The sequence below is a fragment of the Lepisosteus platostomus genome, chromosome 16 (assembly GCF_059453375.1).
Source record: "Lepisosteus platostomus isolate fLepPlt1 chromosome 16, fLepPlt1.hap1, whole genome shotgun sequence".
NCBI lineage: Eukaryota > Metazoa > Chordata > Actinopteri > Semionotiformes > Lepisosteidae > Lepisosteus > Lepisosteus platostomus.
In genome coordinates this window covers 4,055,066-4,081,070 of record NC_142626.1, presented here as the reverse complement: position 1 = coordinate 4,081,070, position 26,005 = coordinate 4,055,066, and the positions used below count along the sequence as shown (strand labels likewise).

General features: G+C 52.6%; 1 protein-coding gene across 1 annotated transcript; it reads left to right on the top strand.

The window, feature by feature from the left end:
• Positions 1-757: 757 nt before the first annotated feature.
• Positions 758-25,753, top strand: pola2 (polymerase (DNA directed), alpha 2). Its single transcript, XM_088608661.1, has 18 exons — positions 758-1,098; positions 2,902-3,026; positions 3,138-3,232; positions 5,772-5,829; positions 6,984-7,093; positions 7,919-8,112; positions 9,633-9,721; positions 10,534-10,689; positions 12,261-12,323; positions 14,893-14,950; positions 15,822-15,946; positions 16,178-16,216; positions 17,207-17,280; positions 18,042-18,150; positions 20,246-20,352; positions 22,030-22,086; positions 23,378-23,504; positions 25,019-25,753. The coding sequence occupies exons 1-18, from the start codon at positions 1,011-1,013 to the stop codon at positions 25,169-25,171; spliced, it is 1,827 nt and encodes a 608-aa protein (XP_088464787.1). The 5' UTR covers positions 758-1,010; the 3' UTR covers positions 25,172-25,753.
• The last annotated feature ends 252 nt before the right edge of the window (positions 25,754-26,005 follow it).

Here is a 26,005-nt window from a genome sequence, read left to right as displayed (position 1 = left end):
AAGATCATGAAGACAACTGATTATGAAATCAGCTCAGTTAAAAACAAGGGTTTAGAATGCAGTAGAAGAAGCAGGCACAGATGCCAATGACATAAAGTCCTTCTGATAACGGAGAAAGAATGGAGTCTGGATTTGAGGGAGTTTAGAGAAGGTGGCTGTGATATCCTTGGGGACAGAACTCCAGAGCTCTGGGGCGCAGCAGGAGAAGACCCTGTCGCCCCCAGAGTGTAGACGAGCTTGGGGGGGGACAGACAGGAGATCAGAGTCAGAGGAGTGAAGTCTGAGGGGTGGAGGTGATGGAGACACCATGAAAGTATTGCTGGGAGTCTTACGAATCTTAATCTTTAATCTTAATCTTACGAATAGTTTAGTAAAGAACTATTCTTAAAATGTATGCATACAATATTTTATTTAGTTAAATCTCCATTTGGCATCCTGGCCAAATTTCCCCCCTGGCCTTTACCCATCATGGCCTCCTAATAACCCCCCTCTCTGAACTGGCTAAATCACTCTGCTCTCCTCCCCACTGAGAGCTGGGGTGTGGGGAGTGTCCAGAAAAGCTCTATATAAGTGTAAGCAATTATTATTATTATTGATATTATGTTTTGTTAATGGTTAGAAAGCATTAAAAAAAAACTGTACCTAAGCAATATGGCCGTTGGGTTCGCCCACCGAGTCTTTTACCTATCTAGGCGTCTTATATCGATGGTCTGGGCCACGCCGGAAGCGCGGCGTTCTGATTGGTTGCTAGGGGAGGTTGTCGTAAAGCGTGACGACGCCGGCGGGAGATTCTCTTTTCGCGGCAAAAAAAAAAGAGAGAGGACGGTGCAGCTGGGTTTGTAAGAAGGAGCATTGCAAAAAAAAAAAAAACCGATTCCAGAAACAGGCTGTAATTCGCAGACTCAGCGCAGGTCGTGAGCGGTCGCCTCCCTGCAAACGGCGCGGAGAATCGCCCCCGTCAGGGTCCGGATACTTGCAGCCGAGCTGGGCGCCCTGCAGCCGCGGGGAAGATGGCAGCCGTCACGGCCGAGAGCATCGACACGGAGCTGAAGACCTTCGATATCGACTGCGGCGAGGGATCGGCGGTGCTGGACAGACGTAAGCGATTCGTCTTCATTGCTGGGTCCAGTTATGGGGTGATCTTGCCAGATCGCTGCGCATTTTTTGGGGGGGTGTTTGACCTCTCACCCGCAGTTAAACCCCCCTCTCGCTGCTCGGGGTGCGGGGGAGCCGTTTTTTTTTTTTTTTTTAAATCAATTATTGATGCATAAACAATCACAACGATTAGAATACAAGCAAGTCACATTTCAAGACAAAAACATCGCCGGTGGGGGCACATAGGACCAAATAAATTCAAATTATAGAAAAAGTTGGAACACATAAAATAAAGATCACGTCCGCACCGCTTTCATGTTTTTTACATTTTGAAATACTGTAGATATTCTTTTACATCCAGTTTTAAAAATGCTCAAGCAGAGGAGTCTTCCCAGACCGCGGCGTTTTGTGTATGAAATAACGGGCCATTATACGTTGTTATAATTAAATTGATGACGAATGATGTTTTAGTATTGCTTCCGATGGGGCTGAAACTTGACATCGTTTTCTTTCAAACAAATGTCAGTATTGGGCTCTTTTTTTCATAGGAGTGTGCGACTCCGTCCAGAAAGTTTTTTTTTTTTCTCCATGGGACTGAGGCGCCCTGTGAGCGAGTGCCTTTGCCTGAAACAGGGACAGCTTTTCTCTTCGCCGTCCGACAGCATCCATGTCATAACTGGAAACTTCTGACTGAAAGCAATACTGCCAGCAATACATTAGGCTTCAGTCAGTTAAAAATATAGTGCTGGAGCAGTGTATTTCCCATGATGCAGTGGGGAGACAGGATGACGTCTGTAGTGGCTCACCTGCCTGTTCTCTTGTCTCTCTCAGTGCTGGAGCAGTGTATTTCCCATGATGCAGTGGGGAGACAGGATGACGTCTGTAGTGGCTCACCTGCCTGTTCTCTTGTCTCTCTCAGTGCTGGAGCAGTGTATTTCCCATGATGCAGTGGGGAGACAGGATGACGTCTGTAGTGGCTCACCTGCCTGTTCTCTTGTCTCTCTCAGTGCTGGAGCAGTGTATTTCCCATGATGCAGTGGGGAGACAGGATGACGTCTGTAGTGGCTCACCTGTCTGTTCCCTCTCTGTCTCTCTCAGTGCTGGAGCAGTGTATTTCCCATGATGCAGTGGGGAGACAGTATGTCGTCTGTAGTGGCTCACCTGTCTGTTCTCTCTGTCTCTCTCAGTGCTGGAGCAGTGTATTTCCCATGATGCAGTGGGGAGACAGTATGACGTCTGTAGTGGCTCACCTGTCTGTTCTCTCTGTCTCTCTCAGTGCTGGAGCAGTGTATTTCCCATGATGCAGTGGGGAGATAGTATGGCTTCTGTAGTGGCTCACCTATCTGTTCTCTCTCGGTGTTGGAGCAGTGTATTTCCCATGATGTGGTAGGGAGACAGTATGGCGTCTGTAGTGGCTCACCAGTCTGTTCTCTCTGTCTCTCTCAGTGCTGGAGCAGTGTATTTCCCATGATGCAGTGGGGAGACAGTATGGCGTCTGTAGTGGCTCACCTGTCTGTTCTCTCTCTGTCTCTCTCAGTGCTGGAGCAGTGTATTTCCCATGATGCAGTGGGGAGACAGTATGACGTCTGTAGTGGCTCACCTGTCTGTTCTCTCTCTGTCTCTCTCAGTGCTGGAGCAGTGTATTTCCCATGATGCAGTGGGGAGACAGTATGGCATCTGTAGTGGCTCACCTGTCTGTTCTCTCCGTCTCTCTCAGTGCTGGAGCAGTGTATTTCCCATGATGCAGTGGGGAGACAGTATGGCGTCTGTAGTGGCTCATCTGCCTGTTCTCTCTGTCTCTCTCAGTGCTGGAGCAATGCATCTGTCACCGCCTGCAGGCGGACACTATCGTCCTGGAGTGGGTGGCCTTCAGCACGACCAAGAGCGGCCTGACCCTCAGCTTGGAGAACCTGGAAGTCTTCGAGCATGAGGTGAGCGGACCCCCGCCTGTGCGCGCTGTCGGCGAAGTCCACACCCCTTGAGGAGAGGGGAGAGGGCAGCTCCTGGGCGTGACGTGTGTCCGTTCTCTCCCTGCCTCCCAGGTGCTGAACAAGAGGACCTCCAAGTCGCGGCCCAGCCTGGCCAAGAAGGACCTGCGTCTGGACAAGCCCAGGGACCTGCACTCGCTGCAGGAGATGTATCCTTCCAGCCAGGCGGCGGCCTTTCTGGGGAGATCCGGGGTCTCCGGGTTAAATGATCCTTTCGTTTGGCCAGCTGAATTGGTTGTCGGGATTTGCCGAGTCATCAACAGTCTTGGAGTTGGCTAGTTGAACAGGATTCATCAGAGTTTGCTGAGTCATCAGTAGGTTTGGATGGTGTTGGGCAGTTGAATGGGATTGGTCAGAATTTGCTGAGGGCCACCAGGCTATGCTTCATCATTTCAGTAGGTGGTTCGTATTTGAGCCAGAGCTCATCCAGTTTTCTAGGCAGGAAAATCCCAGGGCGTTTCTCGAGAAGAGTAGGGGTGTTACCCCGGTGTCCTGGCCAAATTTACCCCCCTGGCCTTTACCCATCATGGCCTCCTAATAACCCCCCTCTCTGAACTGGCTCCATCACTCTGCTCTCCTCCCCACTGAGAGCTGGGGTGTGGGGAGCGGATTGGCGCCTCATCCAGGTGGGGGTACACACTGCTGGGGGTGGAGGGGATCCCCATGACCTGTAAAGCGCTTTGAGTGGAGTGTCCAGAAAAGCGCTATAGAAGTGTAAGCAATTATTATTATTATACCAGTCAGAGTTCTGGGCTCTGCCTTGCGGGGGCATCTAGGACAGCGAGCTCGTCCCTTTTCTCTCAGGAGAGTGAAGATCTAGTGCAGTTGGCCTGCGCCGCAGTCTTCCGGCGCTCAGTGTTCAAAGGGCAGCTGTAACACTGTTTTTAGATTTCAGGGTTAGAAGGAGTCAGGGCTGATGAGCGCCTCTCAAACCACAATGAAAGTCGATTGGACACAGTGGCTTGTAAAACCTCCAGTTGACATCACAAACGAGAAGACGTTTCCAGGTCTGCGATTCAGAACGAGGCAGCAGGACTTCCGGTGAGGTGAAGCGGCCCTGTGACCCTGTAAACAAGCAGGCTTGTGAGTCCAGCTCTTCTAATCCAGTAGAAATTCTGCTCTCCTCTCCCAGACGGTTTCACTGGCAAATACTACTCACTGGTTAACTCTGCCTGCGGATCACGCTGGAACATTTCTGCGGTGAAATGTCTGCTGCACAACCTGGACTTATTCACTCGTACATCTCAGTACATTAGTCAGTACAGGGACTAGTGAGCAGGAAGGGCCGCTTCACATCTCAGTACATTAGTCAGTATGGGGACTAGTGAGCAGGAAGGGCTGCTTCACATCTCAGTACATTAGTCATCACAGGGACTAGTGAGCAGGAAGGGCCGCTTCACATCTCAGTACATTAGTCAGTACAGGGACTAGTGAGCAGGTAGGGCCGCTTCACATCTCAGTCCATTAGTCAGTACAGGGACTAGTGAGCAGGAAGGGCTGCTTCACATCTCAGTCCATTAGTCAGTACAGGGACTAGTGAGCAGGAAGGGCCTCTTCACATCTCAGTCCATTAGTCAGTACAGGGACTAGTGAGCAGGAAGGGCCTCTTCACATCTCAGTACATTAGTCAGTACAGGGACTAGTGAGCAGGAAGGGCCGCTTCACATCTCAGTACATTAGTCAGTATGGGGACTAGTGAGCAGGAAGGGCTGCTTCACATCTCAGTACATTAGTCATCACAGGGACTAGTGAGCAGGAAGGGCCGCTTCACATCTCAGTACATTAGTCAGTACAGGGACTAGTGAGCAGGTAGGGCCGCTTCACATCTCAGTCCATTAGTCAGTACAGGGACTAGTGAGCAGGAAGGGCTGCTTCACATCTCAGTACATTAGTCAGTACAGGGACTAGTGAGCAGGAAGGGCCTCTTCACATCTCAGTCCATTAGTCAGTACAGGGACTAGTGAGCAGGAAGGGCTGCTTCACATCTCAGTACATTAGTCAGCACAGGGACTAGTGAGCAGGAAGGGCCTCTTCACGTCTCAGTTTTCATGAGCTCTTGCAGTACTTTCCCTAAATTCACGGTTTTGTGCTGCATTCAGAATTTGTCAACATGTTCTAGAACCCGTTTTATTTTGTCACGAGAGAAAGTAACCGGTGTGAAAAACTGGGACTACGGTTCCCCTTGAGCGATCGAAAGGCGACAATTTCAGGATCCTCCCGGAAAATCACTCTGCCTCTGCCACTCGAGTCCTTTAGCACGTGGTCCGCAGGTCCCAGCAAAAATCTGTCGGGAGCAGAGGGACTGAGACACACTATCACAGCCCCGGACAGAAAAATGCCCAGATAATGAAAACTGCTTGGGTGTGTTCCTCCCAGACAAGCAATCAGAGGGCAGAGTGGAGAAAAACACTGCATTTTATTTGGACTCGCGATTTTGTAAACATCTGTGCATTTGAGTTTGGTGTCCGCCCCAAGCGGGAGGGGCTACTTTACCCCAAGAGTGGCGGGAGTCTTGAACAGATGAACGGATTGTCACTTTTTTGATCTTCCGGTCCGGTGACGAAGCTCCACCGCTGTTCCAGACACCCGCTACCCTTTACGTAAGGACGGGAGTGTGTTTGTGCAAAGACCCGTTCCTGAGAGTTTGTGCAGGGCAAGGTCTGCATTTTCTTTAACTTTGGATGCCAGGATCCAGGCAGAAGAAGAAGATGAAAGCCTAATGGATTATTATTCCACCCCAGCGAAGGTGAGAGTCCAGGCAAACATAGGGAACACCCACGAGATTGTCATTGGTGTCGTTATTGATCCTTTGATTCAGGTGCCAACACCTGGATCCCAAACCGCATATTTGTCATAAGGCATAGAAGGGACCGTTTATGTGTTGGTATCATTCTTTTCAGGCTACAGCATCTTTTCAAAACATTTTTCTAGCTGGTGCAGGAAGTCAGTGTATTTGGAGGTGACGTCTGCCTGTTCAGACACACTCCATCTTTACATGAAGAGTAGAGGGTGTCTGGAACAAGCTGGACACACTGGAGCACATCTGTATTGCAGAACACACGTGTATGTCAGGGCTCTGAGAACTATCTGACCGTGTGTGTGTGTGTGTGTGTGTGTGAGTGTTTTAGGACTCTCAGGACTATCTGACAGAGTGTGTGTCTGTGTGTCTGTGTGTCTGTGTGTCTGTGTGTCTGTGTGTCTGTGTGTCAGGGCTCTCAGGACTATCTGACAGAGTGTGTGTCTGTGTGTCTGTGTGTCTGTGTGTCTGTGTGTCTGTGTGTCTGTGTGTCTGTGTGTCTGTGTGTCAGGGCTCTCAGGACTGTCTGACCGTGTGTGTGTGTGTGTGTGTGTGTGTGTGTGTGTGTGTGTGTGTGTGTGTGTGTGTGTGTGTGTGTGTTTCAGGGCTCTCAGGACTATCTGACCGTGTGTGTGTGTGTGTGTGTGTGTGTGTGTGTGTGTGTGTGTGTGTGTGTGTCAGGGCTCTCAGGACTGTCTGACCGTGTGTGTGTGTGTGTGTGTGTGTGTGTGTGTGTGTCAGGGCTCTCAGGACTGTCTGACCGTGTGTGTGTGTCTGTGTCAGGGCTCTCAGGACTGTCTGACCGTGTGTGTGTGTCTGTGTCAGGGCTCTCAGGACTGTCTGACCGTGTGTGTGTGTGTGTGTGTGTGTGTGTGTGTGTGTGTGTGTTCCAGGGCTCTCAGGACTATCTGACCGAGTGTGTGTGTGTGTGTTTCAGGGCTCTCAGGACTATCTGACCGAGTGTGTGTGTGTGTTTCAGGGCTCTCGGGACTATCTGACCGAGTGTGTGTGTGTGTTTCAGGGCTCTCGGGACTATCTGACCGAGTGTGTGTGTGTGTTTCAGGGCTCTCGGGACTGTCTGACCGAGTGTGTGTGTGTTTCAGGGCTCTCAGAAGCGCCCCCTGTCCACTCCAGAGAACCCGCGCTCCAAGAGGAGCCTGCCGGCGCTGCCCAGCCCGCGGGCCCTGCTCTCCCCCGCCAGCTTCTCCCCCAGGTAGGGCAGACTCGGGTTCGACGCCGCAAACTTTTCCACAGATCCGGATATCTGTGGCCGGCGATGGATGGGATGAAATGAAAATTAACACAACGCATGCCATTTCCCAGTTCTGCGGCAATTCTCTGTCTCACAAGAAGAGGAGCCAGCCGATGCCAGCTGGATAAAATGCCCCTAAAAGTGCCCATTAGGGCTGAAATGATTATTTCCGTTGTCCCTTTTTCGTTTATATTTTCAAACGGGCTTCCAACCTCCAGCGAGTTAAGGACTTGATCTGAAGAGGGTGGCTCCTGAGTGACTATGAGTGACTGAGTGTCACTGAGTGACACACACACACACACACAAACTAAGGTTGCTGCTGGAAGAGGTGTTAGTGGGGCCAGCAGGGGGCGCTCACCCTGCGGTCTGTGTGGGTCCTGATGCCCCAGTATAGTGACGGGGGACACTAGACTGTAAACAGGCGCCTTCCTTCGGATGAGACATAAAACCGAGGTCCTGACTCTCTGCGGTCATTAAAAATCCCAGGGTGTTTCTCGAGAAGAGTAGGGGTGTTACCCCAGTGTCCTGGCCAAATTTCCCCCCTGGCCTTTACCCATCATGGCCTCCTAATAACCCCCCTCTCTGAACTGGCTCCATCACTCTGCTCTCCTCCCCACTGAGAGCTGGGGTGTGGGGAGCGGACTGGCGCCTCATCCAGGTGGGGGTACACACTGCTGGGGGTGGAGGGGATCCCCATGACCTGTACAGAGCTCTGAGCGGAGGGTCCAGAAAGGCGTTATAGAAGCGTAAGGAGTTGTTGTTATTAGAATCCTCTCTTCCCCGCAGTGTGGCCTCCTCCCAGAAGTACAGCGCCCGCGCGGGCCGCGGGGACGTGGTGGCCTCGCTCGGCGCGGTGGAGGGCGCTTCCTGGTCGGGCAGGGGGGGCCCGAGAGTCGCGGTGAGGCCCCTGGGGGGGGCCGAGGGGCCCCTCACCCACCCCTACAAGTTCATGTTCCAGAAGCTCCGGGATATCCGGGACGGTGAGTCTGGATCGGCGCCACCTGGTGGGCGGTCGTGCTTTGCGCCGTCAGTTAGCCCTACTAGGGGCCCCGACACCCCCTGAATAGAAGATCTGGGAGCTGGGGCAGCACACATTGGGGCTCTCGCATATCGGAGGTTACAGGTGAGGGGAGGTCCGTTGATCCATCGAGCTAAATTCACGGATTGACCTAAGAATCTCCTCGTCTGGAAGGAAACCTGAGTCTCGGCCTCAACAGCGTGGCTGGGCAGCTTGTTCCACACTCCCACCATCCTTTGTGTAAAGAAGTGCCCCCCCCCCCCCCCTCCCCCATTCTGGGTTTGAAATGTGCTCCGTGTAGCTTCTATGTGTGTCGTCTGGGTTAGTGTTTCAGAGTTTGTTCCTAGTGTGGGACTTCAGACTAAAGAGACTCAGTTCCCTCAGCCTGTCAGTGTGGGACACTGCCATCAGACTAAAGAGACTCAGTTCCTTCAGCCTGTCAGTGTGGGCTACTCCCTTCAGGCTAAAGGGACTCAGTTCCCCCAGCCTGTCAGTGTGGGACACTCCCTTCAGACTAAAGTGACCCAGTTCCACCGGCCTGGCAGTGTGGGGATACTCCCTTCAGACTAAAGAGACTCAGTTCCTCCAGCCTGTCAGTGTGGGACACTCCCTTCAGACTAAAGAGACTCAGTTCCTCCAGCCTGGCAGTGTGGGGACACTCCCTTCAGACTAAAGAGACTCAGTTCCTCCAGCCTGGCAGTGTGGGGCACTCCCTTCAGACTAAAGAGACTCAGTTCCCTCAGCCTGTTAATGTGGGACACTCCCTTCAGCCCTGAACCTAGTCTTGTTACTTTAATCTGGCCTTCCAGCGCAGAAACATGACATGAAATAAGGCCTGACTAGTGTTTTGATATCATTTTAACCTTCTTTGAACTCCATGTCCTATCATTCTGTTTGACCTTTTGGCGGTTTCTTGTGTGCAGACGATGTAAACGATCATCAGAACATTCAGTTCTTTTTCATACGTCCACAGACAGGCAGTTTCCAAGAAAGGAACTTGATGAGATCATCGCTTTCTCTTAGAGGGCTGGTTTTTAAGTCGCAGGCGAGAGGCACAGGCAGTTGATTCCTGTTCTGGAGTGCTGCTTGTCTGACCTTTACTGCACAGTAGTTTCTCCCTCACAGCTGTCCTGTTCTTGAGTGGAACTAATCATTTTTAAAAATGATTTTATGTAGCACTTTTAAAAGTAGGGTCTTGTAGCTTTAAATCGGAGGGAGATACCATTTTTAAATAGGGCTGGGGGGGGGTTACTAATGTTGTCATAGTGTTTTGGTTTCGAAAACTTGAGACGAATAAATCCCCTTCTAAAAAGAATCCTGCTGCTCGGCGTTTGATCTGGCAGTAGGACCTCCGCAGTTGCTCTCCTGACAGGTTTATTGGAGAGGCTCTGCCCCTCTGTGCGCTCCCCGTTCTGGAGGTGGGAGTTGGTTTGACCCCGTCGGTGTGTCTTATAGCGCTGTCCTCTGCCTTCTGTCTCTCAGTGCTGCTGGACAAGATCGAGGAGCTGGGAGAGGAGCTGAGAGCGCACTTCAACATCGAGGAGTTCTCCTCTGTCCGTCTTCCTGCACAGGTACGGCTCTCTCCTGCTCTCTCGATCGTCGGCCCCCCTGAGTTTCATCCCTCGATCCGTCTTCAGAAGACTGTGCCACTCCAGATTCTTTCGTTGTGCTGCTGTTTGTCAAGGAAAGGCGAATGGGCTTTCAAACGCCTGTTATTCAGACTGTTAAAGCGTCGTCTGCAGCCGTATCACCCTGCAGCTCACCGCTGGCAGCCCCACTGGAGACTCAGCAGGTGTGAGCCTGGCCAGTACCTGGAGGGGGAGACTCCTGGGAAAGCTGAGGCTGCTGGTGGAAGAGGTGTTAGTGGGGCCAGCAGGGGGCGCTCACCCTGCGGTCTGTGTGGGTCCTAATGCCCCAGTATAGTGATGGGGGACACTAGACTGTAAACAGGTCCTGACTCTCTGTGGTCATTAAAAATCCCAGGGTGTTTCTCGAGAAGAGTAGGGGTGTTACCCCGGTGTCCTGGCCAAATTTCCCCCCTGGCCTTTACTCATCATGGCCTCCTAATAACCCCCCCTCTCTGAACTGGCTCCATCACTCTGCTCTCCTCCCCACTGAGAGCTGGGGTGTGGGGAGCGGACTGGTGCCTCATCCAGGTGGGGGTACACACTGCTGGGGGTGGAGGGGATCCCCATGACCTGACAGAGCTCCAAGTGGAGAGTCCAGAAAGGCTCTATAGCAGTGTGTTTAAGGAATTATTATTATAATTATTAAAACAGCATTCGTGTTCTAAACCATTCATTTCTCACCCGGGTTCTGAAACGGCCACCTGCCCCCTGCGCTGTGTCGCTCAATCCCACGATCCCCCGCTCTCGCCCCCCAGGACACGGTGACGGTGCTGGGCCAGGTGGGCTGCGACAGCAACGGGAAGCTGAACGCCCAGTCGGTGGTCCTGGAGGGGGATCTGGAGCACTCCAGCGGGGGCCGGGTGCCGCTGGAGCTGTCCGAGCTCCGGGAGTATTCCCTCTTCCCCGGCCAGGTGAGCGCCCGCCCGCCCTTCCTCTCCGTGCTGCTCGGGAACGGGCTCTTTCCATGTGCAAATCCAGCCCCGGCGTCTACTTGTTCGGAATGATAAGGGAGAGAGCCCCCCCCCCCCCTTTAAGAACTTTCGGAACATCGTAGAGATGGCATGACTTCAGGTTCAAGTTTTAGTGTAATATAATAATAAACTATTTTATATAGCGTCTTTAAAGGTGGCTTCTCAAAGCGCTTTACAGAATGAAAACAACAATAAATAAGAATACAATAAAAAGAGGAGACTGTGGATGGTGGTACTAAGAAAAGCAGACAAGACACTGACATAGATAAGATCAGATCACTTTATTGGCCCTATACAATTTCTTGCATTAGGAATTTGTCTTTTCACAGACCCCAGCTTGCTCTCCAGGAGACACACAGACAGGGAGAGAGAAGCTGGGGGTCAGAGCGTAGGGTCGGCCATTTGTATTGTGGGGGACCTGCAGTCTATCCCAGCAAGCAACAGGCGCAAGGCAGGGTACACCCTGGACAGGACGCCAGTCCATCACAGGACGCAGACAGACATACTCACGCCAGGGCCGATTCTCCCAGAATTCACCCCGCAGCATGTCTTAAGACTGTGGGAGGTAAACTGGAGCTCCCAGGAGAAACCCCGATAAAAAGTGGGGAGAACATGCAAACTCCACACACACAGCTTTCCAGGAATTGAGCTCAGGTCTCCAGTGGTGCAAAGCAGTAATGCTAACAACTGCACCACCCTGCTTCCCTTTCAGATTTCCAATATTACTGTCATGAAATCCCACTTTTCTTATTTCTATGTTGATATGTGCCAGCAGTCTGCTTATTTAGCAGCACAGAGATCAGCTCACTTTATCGGCTGTATAATTCGCAGACCCCAGCTTGCTCTCCATGAGACACACAGACAGGGAGAGAGAATCTGGGGGTTGGAATTGGAGAGGATGCCAGTAGGTAGCAGGGTGTTGAGAAGCCAGACAGCCTGTGGGGGGAAAAAGCTGTGACAGAGTCTGGTGGAGCTAAATGTTTGTTTTGTCAGGAAAAAAATTCAGCCCATCAAGCTTGTATGGTAGTCAGTATTTCCTTGGTCTCAACTAGCTGTTTCCTGTTTGTTTGTTGGTAGCTTGTTCCACTCTCCCACCACCCTTTGTGTAGAGAGGTGCCGCCCGTTATAAGGCTCTTATCACACCATTTCTTGAAAGTAGCCAGGGTACCGGCTTTCATAACGTGGCGGGGCGGCTTGTTCCACGCCCCCGCCGCCCTTTGTGTACAGGGCTGTCCCTCCCCCGTCACGATTCAAGGATCGTGTCCAGCCGTTTTCCGGAAAGAGGCCAGGGCATTCTCTTTAATAATGTGGCGGGGCAGCTTGTTCCACGCTCCCGCCACTCTTTGCGTAACGAAATGCCCCCCCGTTCTCACTTGTGTAGGGACGCGAGATGGGGCAGTGAAACTCAAGTGAGATTAATTCTACCGCTCGCCTCACGCAGCACAAGGGGGGGTTCCCGCCAAAAGCTTATCCTCCGAAATCGATCGCCGTCCTTCCTCTCTCCCTCCTAGGTGGTCGTGTTGGAGGGAATCAACACGACAGGCACGAGGCTGGTGGTCTCCAAGCTGTACCAGGTGAGTAACAGACAAGACTAGAGAGTCAACAGCTTAACCTCGTCCCCGTCCCCCCTCGTTTCCCCACAGCCATTCTTGAAGATGAGCGAAATTTCTGGGCAAAAACGGTTTACGATCGCTCAGTAACAGTTTTGGTGCCCTACAGGGTGTAAACCAGGTCAGAAAATTGCGCAGTTAGGTCAGCACTGGGCATTGAACCAAGACCGTTAATTAGACCCCTGTTCCCTGTCACGTTGCTGAATCTAGAGTAGATTCTAGATGAGTGACACCTCCGGTCGAGAGACCCTGGAGAAGCGTGGCCAGCTGGGAACGCGCACAACAGCAGAACGGGTCTTGAGGGCTCCCAAAACGGACCCGGGTTCCTACTGACCGGATCTCTGCAGGATCCGTCTTGCCGCGGATCCGACCGGCTCAAACTCCTTCGAGGGCTGCCGGGGCGAGGGTCCGGCAGGCTGTGTGTGTGTGTGCCAGGCCGGGAGTGAGCTTTGTGCGTTTTTGAGCGCTAGCGTAGGAGAGCCGCTCCTGTGACGCGGTTTAGAGGGAAAAGCCAGGATTCACAAAACTCTCCGCGGCCTGAGCAGCTCAGGGGGTCGGCAGTCGAATCGGTCGGCCGCAGCCGCTCGTCGATTTTAAGCGCCTTGGCGCAACCTTGTTGTGAAAGGCGTGTAGGGAAAACCGGTTCAGGGACGCCAAATATGTAATCATAGTGGCTCTCTGAAGGCACCAGTTCTGTAGGGTTTGGGCATTTACTGAGACAATTATTAATTGTAGCAGTAAATCACAAAGTTGATTCTTTTGATGGCTTTAGAATCCAACCATGCGACATAACTCAAACAACGCGCACACACAGGTACTAATACACGAGGATACATTTATTAATACATAGAATATGCATATAAAACTAACAGATCTTATCGAGAGGGTTATCAGAGTACAAAAGGTATATATTCAGTCAGTTACAAAGTGTTACACATATCAATAGGACATACGTTCAGTATATCATTCATTAAGACCGTTTCGTAAATGAACTTAGTTATAACTTCTACATTAGATACTCAAACAAGTACATAACTCTTAGGAATTAAATTGATATCAACTGGTTGGGATAACAATTGAATTCTCGAGCTGTAATGCATTGAAGTTGAATACTCATCCAATCTCTGGGGATTCAGATCTCCCGCAGGCACAAAGAAACAGTTGCAGGCTGTTGCTGTCCAATCCGCGCTCTCTGGCTCCGTGCCAGGCTGTGCTGTGCGGCTTGCGACGGTGCGCTGCTGATGCTCATTGTTGGCTTTAACTAGCAAAGTTTGTGCACAGGAGAAAAGATGACTGTGGGTCCCAGCAAGTCAGGAAGAGGACCGGTTCGTTCCCGATGAAGAGCTAGTTCTGAATAGTGATTCAGCTGTCCACAGTTCCGACCTGTTCACGAGGCCTGCTGGTGGTTACTCTCTGGCAACCTCCACTCTAGACTCTTAGAACAAAGGAAAGTTCTGGCACTCGGACACACTGGCCGTTCCGTGGTTGTCCGGGCTGAGTCTCAGGATGGTCAGGAGGCGCGCTGCGAGAATGTCCTGCCCTTGGGAGCCTTCTGCTCCTGGGCCGTCCTGCCCTGGAATTCTCCTTTGAATTCCCTTTTGAACAGTCCACAGAATCCTCTCCAGAATCTTACTGAATCTTGTTGAATCTCCCTTTCTGAATCTCTCAGGCTCTCTGTGTTGCCTGTTTTTACCTGGAGGAACTTCAGCTCATTGATTGGCTGAAAGTTCCATGGGCATCAGAGTCCCACGTGGGTTACTCGGCCCTACCAGTCCCTGATTGGTTGATCAAGGTGAGATATGAGTCACTTAGTCCTGACACTTAGTAATGCAGTCCAGATGTCCAACTCGCACTCCCTAGACAGATAGGCGCCAATGGATAACCATTGATCATGATAGCCAGGCTTAGCTAAGTGCATCCCCCTTTGGGAGCTGTCCTAGGACCTTAAATCACCCTGCATGGTTTCTCTGTGGCTGCACCACAGAGATGAACAGAGAAATGGGGCCTCATTTGGGAAGCTCAGAAACACTTAATTCTGCCTTATTAATAAGCCTCGCCGCTACAGGCGCTATATAAAAAATCAGTCGCTTTGATTTCATCACGGACCGCCGGGCACAAGAGGAGGGGGGAACTACGGGGAAGTGCGTGTAAGCCCGACGAACCACTCGCTTCTTTACGCAGAGAGTGGTGGGAGCAGAGAACAGCCAGACGCTTCGTGAGGGCTTAACTGTTAGCTTCTAACAGGCACAGGTTCCGTTCCAGCGCATCCCTGGTTTAGCGCTGAAAACAAAGTACTTAAAGGGACTGTAGCCAGCAGACGGTCAGTCTTAGTCTTAGTCTTAGTCTTAGTCTTAGTCTTAGTCTTAGTCTTAGTCTTAGTCTTAGTCTTAGTCTTAGTCTTAGTCTTAGTCTTAGTCTTAGTCTTAGTCAGGTTGCTTGAGAGAGCCAGCCAGTGTGAGGGCTAACCTGATTCCGATTTAATTCAGCCCGACTAGAGCGCACTGTCTCTCTCCTTCTGTCTCTGGATTGTCAGGGTCTCCCACTGCCGTTCCACAGTCCTGAGGAGCCTGCGGAGGAGGACCTACCCAAAGGTGAACTGCCCTTTTATTGAGTTCGGGAGGCCCTGGGTATCTGTCACTGTGAGCACTGTGCCTGGTCTGTCACGGTGTCCACTGTCACTCGTCTTTAGGGGTCTAATTCAAGCAGTCAGTCAGGGGGCTGAGGATGCAGGGGTGTCCACTGTCACAGGGGGGTTTCATCCTCATCTCTAGGGGTCTAATTCAAGCACTCAGTCAGGGGGCTGAGGATGCAAGGGTGTCCACTGTCACAGGGGGTCTCATCCTCGTCTCTAGGGGTCTAATTCAAGCAGTCTGTCTGGGCTGAGGATTCAGGGGTGTCCACTGTCACAGGGGGTCTCATCCTCGTCTCTAGGGGTCTAATTCAAGCAGTCTGTCTGGGCTGTGGATTCAGGGGTGTCCACTATCACAGGGGGTCTCATCCTCATTTCTAGGGGTCTAAATCAAGCAGTCTGTCGGGGCTGAGGATTCAGGGGTGTCCACTATCGCAGGGGATCTCATCCTCGTCTCCAGGGGTCCAGTTCTCTGTCAGGAATGCTTGAGGATTCAGGGGTCTCGGCTCTGAACCGTTTTCCGCTCGGTCTGCTCTTGACGTGATGGATCCGTCTCGGGGAAGTGCTCATGAATTGCAAACCCCCCTCTGGCCATCCCATCACCCCGTGAGCAGACCGTCGCTGGCGCTCCAGCCGTTGGCGAGAGCTTTCCTTGGCCAGCCTCGGCTGGAATCAGCCCCCCAGTCTCCATCACAGTAGGAGAGACCTCCATCGTCCTGACCGCCATTGAAGGCCGGGGGGGGGAGAGGTCATGAGAATGGGAGACCGCACTGGCCCTCATTCCCCCCCCCCCCCCCGTGCTGTGGCGATCGCCTCTGCCCCTCCTCTTCCAGAACCGGGGCCGCGGATGGTCCTGGTGGCCTGCGGACCTTACACCCCCTCGGACAGCCTGAGCTACGAGCCCCTGCTGGACCTGATCGACACCATCAAGAGGGACCGGCCCGACGTCTGTGTGCTGGTGAGGGGCCGCGCGTTTTCTTTGACCCATGACCCTTGACCCTTGACCCTTGACCCGGCAGGTGTTCCTCTCCGCTGATCCCTGCCGGGGGAGCAGATGTGGGCTTTCTCCAGCAGGGGGCGTGCAAGAGAGTCTTACCAGCATCGTCCTTCCCTTCCAGTGTTTGCTGGGCTGCAATGCGCACTTACTGACGTGCTCTCCTCTCTCTCTCTCTCTCTTTCTCTGGTGCAGCTCGGCCCTTTCCTGGATTCCAAGCACGAGCAAGTGGAGGTGAGGTTCTGCTCGGTTCTGTCCCGATTTCTCTGCCACAGCGCCCGTTGATGGGCATTCGCCAGACCAGCACTCACGCACACGATCCATCTTGTAGGCGGTTCAGAATAATAAACCGAGAGAGAGTTCGGTGGACTTAGGCCAACCCTGGGCAAGTTTGTGTTGCAGGGAAGAGTCTATACCCATCGTGAGCTCCCACGCCTTTCGAAACCCTCTGATCAGGTTCCCCCCCGACGAGTCGCCCTGTCTGCGGATAGAATAATCCTGACACTTATATAGTGCCTTTCTGGACACTCCACTCAGAGCTCTTTCCAGGTCCTGGGGATCCCCCCCTCCACCCCCAGCAGTGTGCAGCCCCACCTGGATGAGGCGCCAGTCCGCTCCCCACACCCCAGCTCTCAGTGGGGAGGAGGGCAGAGTGATGGAGCCAGTTCAGAGAGGGGGGTTATTAGGAGGCCATGATGGGTAAAGGCCAGGGGGGAAATTTGGCCACTGGGGTAACACCCCTACTCTTCTCGAGAAACGCCCTGGGATTTTTAATGACCACAGAGAGTCAGGACCTCGGTTTTACGTCTCATCCGAAGGACGGCGCCTGTTTACAGTCTAGTGTCCCCGTCACTATACTGGGGCATCAGGACCCACACAGACCGCAGGGTGAGCGCCCCCTGCTGGCCTCACTAACACCTCTTCCAGCAGCAGCCTCAGCTTTCCCAGGAGTCTCCCCCTCCAGGTACTGACCAGGCTCCCACTTGCTGAGTCTCCAGCAGTGAGCTGCAGGGCGGTACTGCTGCTGGCTAGATCAATCGGTAAAGAAAGCTCATCTGTGAGCTGACGTACCAGCTCGCTCCACATGTGGGCAGTCATGTGCTGTCTGGTCCCGATCTGGCTCAGAGGTAGTGAGTGTTCGCACCCGGGACCCTGGCGGGAGGGGGGGGTGGTGGGTCGTGATGCCGGCGGTATCAGCGGTCTCTCTCTGTTGTCCCGCCACAGAAGTGCCAGCTGACGGGCACCTTCGAAGAGGCGTTCCGGAGCTGTCTGAGGAGCATCGTGGAGGGCACTAGAAGGTGGGTGAGGTGGTGGGAGTTGGGTGGTGGCGCCCGGCTTCTCCTCTAGGGGGGGCCCTCTTCCCAGCTGCCCTCTGCGTCCCGTCAGCCAGGAGGGCCGAAGACTCAGGGGTGTCACTGTCTTGCCCCTGGGAAGCCGGCATTACATGGCAGGGGATAGAACGCCCTTAGGGCTGTCTGAATTGGCGCACTGCATTGGCCAGGTGAGCTACTGGCTTCCATGGGTTCACGAGTCGCCCTGCTCCAGCAATCAAGTGACCTGCGAGGTCAAGTGCGCTGGACTCGTTTTCATGTGCCTTGGCGTGAAGCGTCACGCGGGGTGCATTAGAAGATGCTTCTTTTCCAGTGCACAGAAAGCTAAGGAAAAAGGCCTGATCTGCTACTGCTTTACTGCTTTAATTGTCCTGAACATTCTCGCTCTCGCTTTGTGAGAGGGCGATTGATTGATTGGGTCTTGCACCCTCTCCCCCTATCTGACGGTGGGATTGATTGATTGGGTCTTGCACACTCTCACTCTCTCCTTAACTGTGGGAGTAATTGATTGGGTCTTGCACACTCGCTCTTTCTCTGATGGTGGGATTGCTTGATTGGGTCTTGAACACTTGCTCTCTATCTGATGGGGGGGAATGATTGATTGGGTCTTGCACACTCGCTCTCTCTCTGATGGTGGGATTGATTGATTGGGTCTTGAACACTCGCTCTCTCCTCGACTGGGGGATTGATTGATTGGGTCTTGCACTCTCTCGCTCTCTCCTTGACAGTGTCAACACTCACCTGGTGATTGTGCCCTCTCTGCGGGACATCCATCACCACTTCGTCTACCCACAGCCCCCCTTCAGCGTCCCAGACCTCAGCAAGGAGGACAGAGAGGTGAGCAGCTTTTATCTCTGAATTAACATGCGGTGTGTGAGGCCCTTGTTCCAATATCTAGTGGTTCATTGCATTCTTGGTGGGCTGACGTGTCCCTGAGGACTCGCGCTGTGCTGGGACCATTGTGTGTCCAGTGGTGGACCAGTCCTGTCCATTCAAGGGTAGAAAACCAGCAAACAGGACAGGAGCTCTTTGTAAAACACGCCAGCAGCCATATCACCCTGCAACTGGCAGCCCACTGAAGCTAAGCAGGTGTGAGCCTGGTCAGTACCTGGATGGGAGACCTCCTGGGAAAAACTAAGGTTGCTGCTGGAAGAGGTGTTAGTGGGGCCAGCAGGGGGCGCTCACCCTGTCCATTGGTGGTGGTGGAGGGGATCCCCATGACCTGTAAAGCGCTTTGAGTGGAGTGTCCAGAAAAGCGCTATATAAGTGTAAGCAATTATTACTTATTATTATTACTTGATTATTTTTTCCAGCTTAAATGCCCAAATTGCATCCTGGAGTGCCATGTTTAACAGAAAATATAGACACATACATCTTGAAAAGCTTTTTTATAGGAAGTAGAATGTACGTTAATCGGGTAGTACTGGGGTGCAGTGCTTTTCATTCACTGCTTTACAGCGCTCTGGCCCTGGGTTCAATTCTGGACCTGTGGTGCTGTCTGTGTGGAGCATAGAAATGGAATCAAACTCAACATGAGTCGGGCTGCTTTGTGTCCTTGGCGTGTGCAATATATATCCAAGTAGTGCAGTTATGCTGAATACAGTGAAAACTGTGTGTCCGTGTAGCCATTACAGGTGATCTGCTGAAGGAGCTGCAGTTTGGCTGTTTAGCAGTCTTATTGCCTGGATGGTAGAAGCTGTTCCGTAGTCTGTTGGACTTGGACTGAATGCTTCGGTACCGTTTACCGGATGGTAGGAGGGAAAACAGTTTGTGACTGGGATGACTGGGGTCCTTGAGAATGGACCTGGCCTTCTTCAGACATCTAGCTGAGTAGATCTGAATAGCCAGCAGCCATATCACCCTGCAACTCACAATTGGTAACCCACTGGAGCTCAGCAGGTATGAGCCTGGTCAGTACCTGGAGGGGAGACTCCTGGGAAAGCTGAGGCTGCTGCTGGAAGAGGTGTTAGTGGGGCCAGCAGGGGGCGCTCACCCTGCGGTCTGTGTGGGTCCTGATGCCCCAGTATAGAGACGGGGGACACTAGACTGTAAACAGGCGCCGTCCTTCAGATGAGACGTCAAACCGAGGTCCTGACTCTCTGTGGTCATTAAAAATCCCAGGGCATTTCTCGAGAAGAGTAGGGGTGTTACCCCAGTGTCCTGGCCAAATTTCCCCCCTGGCCTTTACCCATCATGGCCTCCTAATAACCCCCCTCTCTGAACTGGCTCCATCACTCTGCTCTCCTCCCCACTGAGAGCTGGGGTGTGGGGGGAGCGGACTGGCGCCTCATCCAGGTGGGGGTACACACTGCTGGGGGGTGGAGGGGATCCCCATGACCTGGAAAGCGCTTTGAGTGGAGGGTCCAGAAAAGCGCTCTATAAGTGTAAGCAATTATTATTATTATTATTATTATTATAATTATTATCTCCTGGATGTCTGGTAGCTCACAGCCGGTGATGAGGACTCTCTCTAGTACTTTGTGATCCCGAGCGGAACAGCTCCCATTCCAGGCAGTGATACAACCAGTCAGGATGTTCTCAATAGTGCACCTGTAGCAGTTGGCGTGGATATGTGACGGCATTCCGAACGTCTTTAGCCTACGGAGAAAGAACAGGGGCTGTCGCGCTGGTCTGACCACGGTGTTGGTGTGGTGGGTCTAGGTTAAGTCCTCTGAGATGTTAACTCCCAGGAACTTAACTTGATGTACGATTTTGCACGTCTGATGTTGTGTTTGCACACTGCCTGTTGTCTCTGTCTTTCTTTTCTCATACAATTGTATAGTTGTTGGGATTTTTTTTGTACTTCTTACTGTCTTGAGAGCTAGCTAAATAGCATTTTGTTTTACCATGTACCTGCGTATGGGTATAATGACGATGAACTTGAACTGTCCGGGCAGCTGGTAACGGTTTCCTGTGTGTGTGTGTGTTTCAGCGGGTGACCTTCGTCTCTGACCCCTGCACTTTGCTGATCGATGGCGTGACGTTCGGTCTGACCTCTACCGACATCCTCTTCCACATGGGAGCAGAGGAGATCAGCAGGTGAGGGACGCCTGGGGGTATCTCCTTTACCCCCAAGATCTGATCGCAGCCCTGTCACCCTGCAGCTCCCCGCTGGCAGCCCCACTGGAGACTCAGCAGGTGGGAGCCTGGCCAGTACCTGGAGGGGAGGCTCCTGGGAAAGCTGAGGCTGCTGCTGGAAGAGGTGTTGGTGGGGCCAGCAGGGGGCGCTCACCCTGCGGTCCGTGTGGGTCCTGATGCCCCAGTATAGAGATGGGGACACTAGACTGTAAAATGGCGCCGTCCTTCAGATGAGACATAAAACTGAGGTCCTGACTCTCTGTGGTCATTAAAAATCCCAGGGTGTTTCTCGAGAAGAGTAGGGGTGTTACCCCAGTGTCCTGGCCAAATTCCCCCCCTGGCCTTTACCCATCATGGCCTCCTAATAACCCCCCTCTCTGAACTGGCTTCATCACTCTGCTCTCCTCCCCAGTGAGAGCTGGGGTGTGGGGAGCGGACTGGCGCATCATCATGTTTTAGATCAGAAAATGGGATGGTGTTCTTTACGTAGAGAGTGGCAGGATTTGGGAGACACACAGTGATCATTCTGCACCAGCAGCCCCCACCTGGGAGACACAGTGATCATTCTCCACCAGCAGCCCCCACCTGGGAGACACACAGTGATCATTCTGCACCAGCAGCCCCCCACCTGGGAGACACACAGTGATCATTCTGCACCAGCAGCCCCACCTGGGAGACACACAGTGATCATTCTGCAACAGCAGCCCCCACCTGGGAGACACACAGTGATCATTCTGCACCAGCAGCCCACCCACTAGGAGACACACAGTGTTCATTCTGCACCAGCAGCCCCACCTGGGAGACACACAGTGATCATTCTGCAACAGCAGCCCCCACCTGGGAGACACACAGTGATCATTCTGCACCAGCAGCCCACCCACTAGGAGACACACAGTGATCATTCTGCACCAGCAGCCCACCCACTGGGAGACACAGTGATCATTCTGCACCGGCAGCCCCCACCTGGGAGACGCACAGCAGCCATTTTGCACTCTTAACACCCACTGTGCAGCAGGTCAGGATGAGGAGTGAGAAATTGCCTCACCAACTAAATTAGGGGAGATCAGGAGGCCAGATTGTAAAAGCTTGGGGTTGCACCCATACTCTTCCAAACGGCTTTACTCTCTATCTGGTCTGGACCTATAGCAGATCACCTGTAAGGGCTTTAACTGAAAATAAGAAAGATAATTGCTTCTTGTGCTCGCAATTGATCTTGTCTCTTTGCAGTCGGCATACTGTAGCATTGGACTGGGGGGGACAGCGCCACCTACTGGTTCACCAAAAAAAGCAAGGTTTTCCCTGGAGATCTCTGGGCAGCTCATTCTGTAAGGTGGTAGCTCTGCTGTCCTTAGGCTGCAAATAGCCCGACGATCCATGTGGGCCAGTAATAGTCACCTCTCTGTTGTAACCATTAGTATAGTCCCATAACCTGGGAGAAAACGTCATGTCTCGATGAAGAAAAGTCGTTGGTGGTTTTAAATACGGCCTGAAGCAAGACGGAGCTCAACATGTTAGGTGCTGGCCGGAAGATGTGGAGCCCCCAGGGGCTGGAATTGGGGTTCGCGGGACCCCCAGTCTTTTCCAGACGTGCTGAACTCTTGCCCTTCTCTCTCTCTCTCTCTCTTCTGATTCTTGCAGTGCTTCTGGATCGGACCGGTTAATCCGCATTCTGAGACACATCCTGACCCAGAGGAGGTGAGATGCCACCCTGTACCCCCAAATTGGCAACAAGTGTTGACTGGGAGGGTCCTAATATTTTGGCCACTCCTCATTCGCCTGATCGGTAGCAGGAATAATGTTAGGAGTGTGCAAATAAAGGAAACATCTTATTAATAATAATAAAATAACATTATTATTATTATTATTATTATTATTATTATTATTACAAATTAACAGATTTGTAGCAAAATGTGTGTGGGATTGTGTAGCAAAATCTGTAGCAATACTAGCAGCCATATCACCCTGCAACTCACAACTGGCAGCCCTACTGAAGCTCAGCAGGTGGGAGCCTGGTCAGTACCTGGAGGGGAGACTCCTGGGAAAAACTAAGGCTGCTGCTGGAAGAGGTGTTAGTGGGGCCAGCAGGGGGCGCTCACCCTGCAGTCTGTGTGGGTCCTAGTATAGTGAGGGGGGACACTATACTGTAAACAGGCGCCGTCCTTCGGATGAGACGTCAAACCGAGGTCCTGACTCTCTGTGGTCATTAAAAAATCCCAGGGCGCTTCTCGAAAAGAGTAGGGGTGTTACCCCAGTGTCCTGGCCAAATTTCCAATTGGCCCTTACCAATCATGGCCTCCTAATAATCCCCCTCTATGAATCGGCTACATCACTCTGCTCTCCTCCCCACTGAGAGCTGATGTGTGGGGACCGTTCTGCTGCCGTCGCATCATCCAGGTGGGGGTACACACTGCTGGGGGTGGAGGGGATCCCCATGACCTGTAAAGCCCTTTGAGTGGAGTGTCCAGAAAAGCGCTATATAAGTGTAATTAATTATTATTATTATTATTTATATACAGTGCCTTGTGAAAGTATTCCCTCCCCACCCTGGACTTTTTCACATTGTATGTGTTCCAGCACGGAGCCCAGATGTATTGGACTCTGTATGGTGCTCTGTGAGGGGCGACCAAACCCCCCAAGCCAGACATGTCACGACACGAATTCAGAAGCAAATCCAGAAAAGAATTGGAAAAATTAAAGTGCATCATGGTTCCGTGCTGTAACAGAGGGTGAGGGGGGTGAATACTTTTGCAAGGACGCTGGATGTGTGGTAACTTGATAGAACTTGTTATTTTTCATTTGAATCGGGCGTTGTCACAAGGTTTTTACACATTGTGGGTAAAAAAAAAACGCCAACTTGAAACATTTTCCGGGCAGGGGTTATGGGATCAATAGGCTTCAGAGCCCTGTGCGGCGCTTATTTCCTTCCCCCGTCACGCATCGGCCAGGCTCCTTCAGTTCCCCTCACCAGCTCTGCCTGTGCCCGCAGCTACTACCCGCTGTACCCCCCTGCGGTGGACGTCAACCTGGACTACGAGCACTTCCAGTCCCACGGCCAGATGCCCGTCACGCCCGACGTGCTCGTCGTGCCCTCCGACCTCCGCTACTTCGTCAAGGTACAGAGCTCCTTGCCCTCCCTCCCCTCTTCCTCTGCGAGCCACCCTGGCACTGTCAGACACACGTGGATGGGCCCACCACCCCAGGCAGCGGAGGGGCTGTGGGGTGCCAGCCTGAGCAGGAGGGGGTGTTCGGTAATTCTGGCGCTTGCTGGTAGCGGCTCTGACCACCAGGGGGCGCCGTTCAGACCGAGCCTGGGACATTGGAAAGGTGTTTCAGAAGCTTCTACGTGTTCAGTGGTGGTGATGCATCTGCGGCGCGTGATCAGATTTTAGGAGATAAGAAATTCGTCTGTATCTTTTTTTGAAGGGTTAAAGTTGCATTGTGTATGTTTCAAGTCTCTACTCTGATTTGTTAAGCCCTGAGCTTCGCGAGAAACTGGCAGGCTGGAGGAACTGAGTCTCTTTAGCCTGAAGGGAGTGTCCCACACTGACAGGCTGAGGGAACTGAGTCTCTTTAGTCTGAAGGGAGTGTCCCACACTGACAGGCTGAGGGAACTGAGTCTCTTTAGTCTGAAGGGAGTGTCCCACACTGACAGGCTGGAGGAACTGAGTCTCTTTAGTCTGAAGGGAGTGTCCCACACTGACAGGCTGAGGGAACTGAGTCTCTTTAGTCTGAAGGGAGTGTCCCACACTGACAGGCTGGAGGAACTGCGTCTCTTTAGTCTGAAGGGAGTGTCCCACTCTGACAGGCTGGGGGAAGTGAGTCTCTTTAGTCTGAAGGGAGCTTCCCACACTGACAGGCTGGGGGAACTGAGTCTCTCTAGCCTGAAGGGACTGTCCCACACTGACAGTCTGGAGGAACTGAGTCTCTTTAGCCTTAAGGGGGTGTCCCACACTGACAGGCTGAAGGACATAATCCTTTTTAGTCTTGAACAGAGAAGACTATGAGGGGCCTGATTCAGGTTGTCAAGATTATAGAAAGGCCACAGTCAACACATCAGATTGTCTGGATTCTCTGGAGCAGTGCATTTGAAACGGAGCACATGGGAGTGGGAACAGGCACGTGGAGCCCATCCGAGAGCTTTCTGGCTTCTCGTGAAGTTCATCGCCAGCTGATCCAGCCCGCTTTTCAGCGGCATCTGGGCAGCTCGTTCCACACTCCTACCACCCTTTGTGTAAAGATGTGCCACGCAGATGCGCATTTAAAGCTCAGAATAGGGAAGTACTGAAAGGGTGGTGGGAGTCTGGGACATGCTGCCCAGCCGTTTTGCTGAAGGCTTCTTTCGAGATGCTGCTGGCTGAGGTCCTGGGATGAATTAACTGCCCTATGGGCTGGATGACCCGAATGGCTCCTCTTAGCTGTGATCCTTCTTATGTCACAAGAAGTTTAGGATCTGGGGAGATCAGGGTCACTATTGGGACTGATTTATCAGTTTTCCATTGGTCCTGCAGTGCTTTGCAGGAGGTGCACCAGGCGAGTCGATTTCAGCTCGACTGGCCCCCCTACAGCGCGCCTCTCCCCTTTAAGCTCCCCTCTTACCGAAGGCCCTCCCCCTCTCTCTCCCCCGCAGGACGTGATTGGCTGCGTGTGCGTCAACCCCGGCAGGCTGACCAAGGGCCAGGTGGGCGGGACCTACGGGCGGCTGCTCGTTCAGCGCGGCCCCCCATTGGCCGGGGGAGGGAGGCGGAGCCCGTGCCTCTCCGGCCAGGTGGTGAAGATCTGACCCCGCCTCCGACACGCCCCCTCTTTCTGCCACGCCCCCTCCATCCCCTTGCCAGACTTAACCCTTCACCTTACCATCGGAGCGTGAGTCCAAGAGATGACCTAAATATTCTCCGACAGCTGAGGAGAGCTCTGGATTCACCTCAAAAGAAAGTCTTCAAGCGCTGATCCAGCCGTGGGGCATAGAAAAACTGATAATCCCACCAGCAGGTGGTCCTGTTGATTCAGGAGCACTTAACTTTAAAGTACCGATGAGGCCAAGAAACAGGTTTGAGTGCGGTAGGATACCGTACAAATTGATTCACGGGGGCTACTGAGCAACGAACCCGATAAGAGAGCAATGAACTCGTTTGGGCAGCAGGGGGTTGTTTCTGTGCCGGTCGGGAAGGGATATTTCTGGAGCTGCTCCAAGGCGCGAGATCCGGGCGAGATGAAATCTCGGGAGCCGGTCAAGTAAAATCTCCGACAACAGAGATGCGCCGAAACTCGGGAGTCGGGCTAATTTTTTGGAGCTCACGGTTTTTGTTTTGGGGCTTTTCTATCAGAAGCAAAGGTGGCAACTGGTAAAACAGTTTTTTTTTTTTTTATATCATTGTTACCGGTTGGAAAGATGGCGCAGGGTGGGAGTTTCGAGAGATGATGGCCTGCCAGGTTGTGCACCCAGGTGAATGTGGGGGTGGACGGCCTGCAGAGGAGGACCTGGAGTCTGAGGGGACCCTGCTAGGGTGCGAAAAACACCCCTGCAGACACTTCCAACGCCTGTAGCTAGATTTTTCGCCGGCAAAGTCTGGAAAATGCAAAACCGGTCGATTTAATTACACCTCCGAAAGGATCC

Excerpts from the sequence above, each read along its gene's own strand:
- pola2 (XM_088608661.1), top strand. The coding sequence starts at position 1,011 with ATGGCAGCCGTCACGGCCGAGAGCATCGACACGGAGCTGAAGACCTTC. Across the intron at positions 3,233-5,771 it reads CTGCACTCGCTGCAGGAGAT|GATCCAGGCAGAAGAAGAAG; the intron begins GTATCCTTCCAG and ends TTTGGATGCCAG. Across the intron at positions 15,947-16,177 it reads GGCCCGACGTCTGTGTGCTG|CTCGGCCCTTTCCTGGATTC; the intron begins GTGAGGGGCCGC and ends TCTCTGGTGCAG.